The 6,979-nt window shown below is 39.3% G+C and overlaps 1 protein-coding gene across 1 annotated transcript; it reads right to left on the minus strand.

The window, feature by feature from the left end:
- Nucleotides 1-205: 205 nt before the first annotated feature.
- On the minus strand, nucleotides 206-6,697 carry NDUFA4 (NDUFA4 mitochondrial complex associated). Its single transcript, XM_084897592.1, has 4 exons — nucleotides 6,464-6,697; nucleotides 5,422-5,510; nucleotides 4,644-4,704; nucleotides 206-425 (listed from the first exon to the last, which is right to left on the minus strand). Exons 1-4 carry the CDS (start codon nucleotides 6,503-6,505, stop codon nucleotides 369-371), a joined length of 249 nt encoding a protein of 82 aa, XP_084753718.1. The 5' UTR covers nucleotides 6,506-6,697; the 3' UTR covers nucleotides 206-368.
- Between the last annotated feature and the right edge of the window lie 282 nt (nucleotides 6,698-6,979).

Consider the following 6,979-nt stretch of genomic DNA (forward strand, 5'->3'; position numbering starts at 1 on the left):
AATAGTGAGACAGCCCTAGCCAGTTGCTCAGTGGTTAGCATTGGCCCATGAACTGGAGGATACCTTGGTTGTGGGCTCGATCCCCTGCCCTAATCAGGATGTGTGTAGAAGGCAACCAATTGATGTTTCTCTCTCTCTCCAATCTCTCTAAAAATCAATGGAAAAAAATATCGTTGGGTGAGGATTAACAATAAAATAGTGAGACTTATCAAGTTTCAAATATTTATTGATCAGTGTAAACCCCAACACAATACACCAACATGATTTTGTGCATTTGGAGGGGGAAATATTTCCTGATTAAGTGGAAAATTGTGCGGATGGCTCTGGAAGACCTTCATTTTAAGCAGCTTTATAGTGAAACATTTCATTTAGAAGTCTGGACCTTCTTTCTTCAGTTTGCTGTAATCTACATTCACTGCGTAGAACTTGAAAAAGAAAAAAGATATTTTACATAATCTATCAAATACACAGAGATGGTACAGAAGTTTTAGAATTATTCTTATTCAGCTTTCTGTAGTAAAGATAACATACATGATTTTTTTCTTAAGAATGTTTTTAAATTTAACTTTATTGTTCAAAGTATTACAGATCTCCTCCCCCCAACTGACCACTCTACCCCGTTCCCTGCTCCCATCCCATCCCCTCCTCAGGCCTTTAATAATGTGAAAGTCATTCAAAGACACCAAAACTCCAGTTCTTTAATAACGATTTTGTAAGGTCAAAATATTCAGTCTACCACAGAAGAGCAGTATTAGTATAATCTGTTATTCAGACGCCATAAGAAATTGTTCTTAGGAGATAAGAATTCCTTATGATACATACTTCCAATTCTTAAATTTTTACTTCCTTATCCATGAAGTATACAGATGAATCTCCAACAGAAGGATACTAAGCATCATCATCCCTACTTTGGTTAGCAAAGTAGGTTTGTAAGTTAAGGTAGGAGAGAGTCATAGCAACCAAGATAAACTAGTCATATGGTAATGTTTTGTTGTATGGTTTACATAACTTTTTCAACAGAAATTGATTTGCCTTGATGGCTTTTTTTTCTATTAGTTTCCTAACCCAGATGCATCAATATCAAACAGACCCCTGACCACCTCTGGTATAAAAACTTTTAAATAGGTCTGTGTTTTTTCTTTTAAATAATACTGTATTTAAATAATATTGTATACTTGAAAATTTTATATTCAATTAATTTTAGAAATCTTACTATGACTGCTTAAAAAAAACCTGCTTCTCAGTAACTTCTCTTTTTAATGGTTCTAGTTGTCAACTGCTCCACACTGAGTAAACATTAGAATTTGTAATAAGCCAAAATTAGGCTATAACCTTGAGTTTACTCATTCTTGTGCCAAAAACACTGAAGAGTTGTGCTATAATTACTTGAAGACTACATAAATCCCAGGAAAACCAAAATTACAAAATTACTAACATATTCTTCAGGGATTTTAAGCAAGAAGCTCATGAATCTGTATCCGTTATTCCTTCAAGCTCTTTGCTTTGTTTCTCCAAACATATCCTAACTTTTTTTAATCTAACTGAAATATTCTTATTTGACTTCTTTAAATAAAAAAATCCCATGTAGTAAAGCTTTTTCTTGAGATACATAAAAGTATGAATGAGCCCTAACAAGTTTTCTTTATTTTGACATATTCTCTTATAAAGCAATTTAACTGAAATAATGAGTTAAACAAAGATGTGCTATCCCTAACAAAATATTACAGAATATTTATAAAAGGAACTGCAGGATATATATTAAGCAGGATCAAGCTCCCATACCCATGCAGAGTGGAAAGTTGATGGTAGTGTTGCCAATTTCCTCAAAACTAAGCAGGCTTTTATTTGATTCCATATGCCAGTATCAAAATTTTGTTGAAGTAAGTCTTCAAGTCTGCTTATTTTTCTGTTTCCATGTCGCCATTCTTTTTCTCAATTTAATGGTGGCTACCTTGAAGGTCTTTGAAACAGTTGGGAAGGCACAATGTAGTCTGATCTCGGTTTTGGCTGTTTTATTCAACTGAAGCGTTGCTGGGCCTTTGATGCTTAAATCCCATTTTAGTACCCTCTCTGGTTTGTATTGTTAGCTTTTGCTAGATTGTAAAGTGGAACAAATAACTGGTGGTTTGTAACAATATGGTTTATTTTAAATCCTCACATTTCATCACTTACAAACTGACTGCCCCAATGTTCTTCTCATTTAAATCCTAGTAATCTTAGCTGTCAACTGTGGTTTCATGATAAATGGAAAATAACAATGGGAGCAACCACACACTGGTTCAGAAGTGGCAGATATCACACTGCCCCTCACTTACGATTTGCCAAAGCAAGTCATGTTGCCAACCCTAATGTAGGTGCACCAGAAAAACAAATTCTCTTAGGTGAAGGGCAGTGAATAACAAATAATCTAGTCTACCTCACTGTTTGGGTTTAGAAACAGTAGTAGGCTTTGTTCATTCTCAGCTCACCAGTTTCTGGACTGGTTCCCTTTTATTTATTCTTGCAAATCATTCTATTCTTCTACATGCTCATCTCTTGGCAAATATACTTAGCAATTGTGGACCACTAATATCCTGTTTTCCAAAATTTCTTTCTATTGCTGCTCTTCAGGTATGTGGTCCACCTTCCAAGTACAGCAGGTGACACTTTACCAAATATTTTGCCATTATATGACTCATCTTTCAAGTTTCTAGTATCAGTGTCACAGCTACTCACAGCCCATCTATGCTACACACATTAGCTTTCTGTTGTAGCAACATTCCACTTCCAAACTTACATGGCCTCATAGTGGCATGTGTTATCGTGTCCCAGAACGTTGGCAACTGGCTTCATTATCAGAATCACCTGGGGAGCTTCATGAACTACACATACCCAGAGACTCCAATATATTCTTTGGTGGAAGGATCAATACCTGAGTTTTTTTGTTTTCTTTTTTAAATTTTATTGAGTGTGACACAATTTCCTCTAGAATGGACTTGATTTAAACAATTTGTAAGAGAGAAAAATAAAACATGATGCCTGTTTATCATTTTATTGAGGCAAAATGTAACACACAGATCAGAAGGCTCACTTCAGCTCCATGGATGCAATTCTTATTTGTTCCTTGAAGGGAAATCTTTTTAAGAGATTTGGAAGCCAAATTACAATCTGAAGGCTGAGTACAAAACTTAGAATCAGCAAAGGGTGATAATTAGCGTAAAGGTTGCTGCTATCAGTAATGACAGTGTCACCTCCATAGGGAGGTTTATCTCCTAAGGGGTTTTAGACACACACTGGTCAAGAGTACCTCTTCTTAAAAATGCTTAAGTAAACTGCTATTTCTCTTTTGATGAAGCAGTCTGATATAGCAGAAAGTGCATGGTAAGTTATATACTTTAAATAGGTAAATTGTATGGTATTAAAATTATACCCTAATAAAGCTATTGGGCTTTCCGTTTTGTTATTTTGACATTGCAAGGATTTGTTTTTATATACAAAAATTTTACACATAAGGAAGATTATGTTTGGGGAAACAATAAATAGTCTAAGATTTGCAAGGACATATGGACCCTGAGGGCATTATACTGAGATAAGTCAGAGAAAAACAAATACTATATGATATCATTTATATGTGAGACCTAAAAAACTGAACATATAAAAACAGAGTAGAATGGTGGTCTCTAAAAGGTGGAAGATCTAAAAGATGTTTAAGAGTATAAACTTGAAACTAGTAGTAAGTTCTGGAGACCTAAGGTTCAAAATAGTGATTACAGTCAACTACATTATAAGTTTCAAAGTTGCTAGGAAACTAGATCTTAATTGTTCTCAACGCAAAAGAAAAAATGATAATTTCATGATGTCATAAAAGAGTTAACGCTACTGTAGTAATCATATTGCAATATATCAATGCATCAAGTTAACACGTACAAACTTACACGATATTATGTCAATTATATCTCAAAAAACTAAGTAAATGGTCTCAGTCCATGAAATCATTCTTTAGACCACTCTTCAGAAAAAATGTTAAGTTTATCTAGAAGGTTCATGGTAAAATTTCAGTTTCAACTGACTTCCAAAAATTCCTACTAATCTTCACATGAAATATTTCAACCACACCAACAAGGAAGAAAAGCTAATGAAAATTTCCACTAGATTAGTGCTACTCAAAGTGTGGTTCATGGATTAGCAGTGTCAGCATCAACAGAAACCTTGTTAGAAATGAATATTCTCCTTCACCACAACAGAGCAGCTGAATCAGAATCTCTGGAGGGGTAGGGGGGAATAGGAGAGGTGGAGCTAAAGAATCTGTTTTCACAAATTCTCCAGAGGGTACCTATGTACACTGAAACTTGAGAAAAACTACACTAGACGAAGATATGAAAATGGTGAACAAGAGCTATACTATCTCTTCTTTCTTCATCAAATCAGTAGAATTGAGACATTATTTTAATTTCACATCCAGAGTCCAGTCTGTGAATAAAATCCTTAGCAAAAAATACTTATTAGAAAAACATGCCATTTTAATTTCACAGAACAATCTAGCAGCTCTTCAAAGTTCTTTATAATTAAATTTTGTTGCACATCCAATGTCAAAAACAACTACTCCATGAGAAAATTTACTAAAACACACTTTCCAGGAATTCTGAAACAATTTTGTAGCTTACCTTGTATTGCTCATTGGGAGCCACTTTGTTCCAGGGTTCTGGGTTATTCTTTCTGTCCCAACTAAAAAATAAGACATTATAATCGTTACAGCATTAAAAACTACTTAAAATGTTTTCCTACTTCTTTAAAATCTAATGTTTTGAATAGATCTCATTTATTATTAGGTGGAGTATGGTGTTGTTTTCATTGCAAAGTTGAAATAGTGATTGGATCTGTGATAAACAATTCCACATTATCAATTAGATATAAGGTAACACAGAGCCTCTTGGGACAGTTGTCCTTCTCCCTATCCCTGGCACATGAAACTTTATACTTGGATGTTCCCTATTTCATCAATGAAGTGTTATATAGCAAAATGCATAAAATAGCAATTAACCCATCTTTTTTTCCTTGCCTGTTGTTTTCCAACTTCAACAAACCAACCAAAAAACAAAAACAAACACCATGTTATTGTGGGAAAGTAGGCAAAAAAGCATTTACATGTACCAGCAACTCTGATGAAGCATCTTACAGAAACAATTATCTCAATCTTTACATTACAAAACAGGTATTAGCAATTCTCCTCTACGAATGAGAAAATGAGACTCAGAGAAATTTAGATGATCTCATGAAGCAAAAAAATTACAACTGCGGAACTGGGATCTGAACTTACTGTATGGCTACAAAACTCAGTTTCTTTCTATTACTTCAGGCTGCCTCCCCAGAAAGACTGTGGCTCCTAAACCAGATGAATAAACCACCCAAGTTCCAAACTTTTTTAAGTTTTTAAGTTCTTACCAGACATCTGGATTGAACAATGCCAGCCGTGTGACATACAGCGCTGCGCCAGTACCCCCAGCTCCGATAAATACGAAGAGGGGGATCAACTAGAATCAAACACAAAAGAGACAAGAATTAACAGTCATCTTCAAATACCTGGACACGGATAATGGAAAGGCTACCGTTGATTCTACATGTCCATTCCCAGATTTCAAATGGCTACTTTTCAATTCTGTCTTCAAAAATATGGGGTCTACGTCACCTCTTTATACATCATCATTCCTAATAAATTTCCCCGCTTGAAAAACAAGCTCTTGACAGGTTACTTAAGCTTGCCTCGATATATACGTTATGAAAGACTCACTAAACAGCCGGAATGAGCAAGCAGCAACACACCCATACAAACATTAGTTTTTAAGGCATAGCCTCTGAAAACATACTGCTACCAACTGGATTTAGGGTCACGATGAAAAGACAGCGTAGTAACTGAGTTTTTAAATCACAGTACGTTAATGTGCGGGGGGATGGGGCGGGGAATGAGATGCAAAATAACTGAACTGCAATTAAACTCTGTCGTCACCCAACTCCCCCAAACGTCAAGGCGCCCAGACAAACTGAGGATTCCAAGATCCCAGGCCCACAAGGCCTGGTGGCGGCGCAATGTAGTGTGTACAAGCTCCTTCACAGAATGCACAAAACAGCGGGTGACAACCTGAGCTTCACTGGCCTCTAATGCACACCGCACACTCCATCCCTTTCGGTCCCTGCCACCTGCCAGAGGGCGGGGCCGCCAGCTCATTCCAGCACTCACTCCTTTACCTTCCTCCAAGGTATCCGTCACCTTCAGCCGGCCAGCACCCCCCAAAAAAACAACCCACAATGCAAAGCGTGGAAGGTCAGAGACCAAGGGCCCGGAGTGACCAGCAGGACAGGGCAAAGGGAGGCCAGGTCCAGCCTCCGGGAGCGAAGGGGGCCATCGGGGCAGAAGCTGCCAGGGACGGAGCAGCCGCAGCCGCAGCCCCACACAGGGCAGGCCACGAGGAAGGGGTCGCGAACTTACGCTGGGATGCTTCTTGGCCTGGTTGAGGATCTGGCGGAGCATGGTGGCGGCGGAGGGCTCGGAAGCAGGGAGAACACAAACGCGCAGCGCCGGCAGCCGGGACTCAGTGCACCTAGGAGGAGCGGACGCCCAAAGTCACCCAGGACCTCCTACCTGAAGGACCCCTGGCTCGGAGGGCACCCTGCGGCAGGAGGCCCGGATGCGGCTGTCCAGAACAGTGCCTGACTCCCCCCCGCAGCGCTCCTCGCGGCTGCCGTAAACGGAACAGACCTTCAGCGTCCGCTCAAAGGGAAGCATTCTTATCCCTGTGCCAGGTATGTTCCCGAAGAGTGATTGCTTTCCGTAAAAAACTGGAACACTTGTATCGACTAGACAGGCACTTTCTCAGGAAGCCGCTCGTGAAGAGAAGGTGGAGGCCCGGGACGGACCGGCGCGCGCCCAGGCCGCGGGGTCCTCTCGCGCGCGGCGCCCGCCGTCGGGTCCGCGCGCCGAAGCTCTGGGGACGCGCGTGCCGGG

The sequence above is a fragment of the Pipistrellus hanaki genome, assembly GCF_964339955.1.
Source record: "Pipistrellus hanaki genome assembly, chromosome: 10".
Classification (NCBI taxonomy): Eukaryota; Metazoa; Chordata; class Mammalia; order Chiroptera; family Vespertilionidae; genus Pipistrellus; species Pipistrellus hanaki.

Excerpts from the sequence above, each read along its gene's own strand:
- NDUFA4 (XM_084897592.1), bottom strand. The coding sequence starts at position 6,505 with ATGCTCCGCCAGATCCTCAACCAGGCCAAGAAGCATCCCAGC. Across the intron at positions 5,511-6,463 it reads AGGCCAAGAAGCATCCCAGC|TTGATCCCCCTCTTCGTATT; the intron begins GTAAGTTCGCGA and ends GTTTGATTCTAG. Across the intron at positions 426-4,643 it reads CTCCCAATGAGCAATACAAG|TTCTACGCAGTGAATGTAGA; the intron begins GTAAGCTACAAA and ends TTCTTTTTCAAG.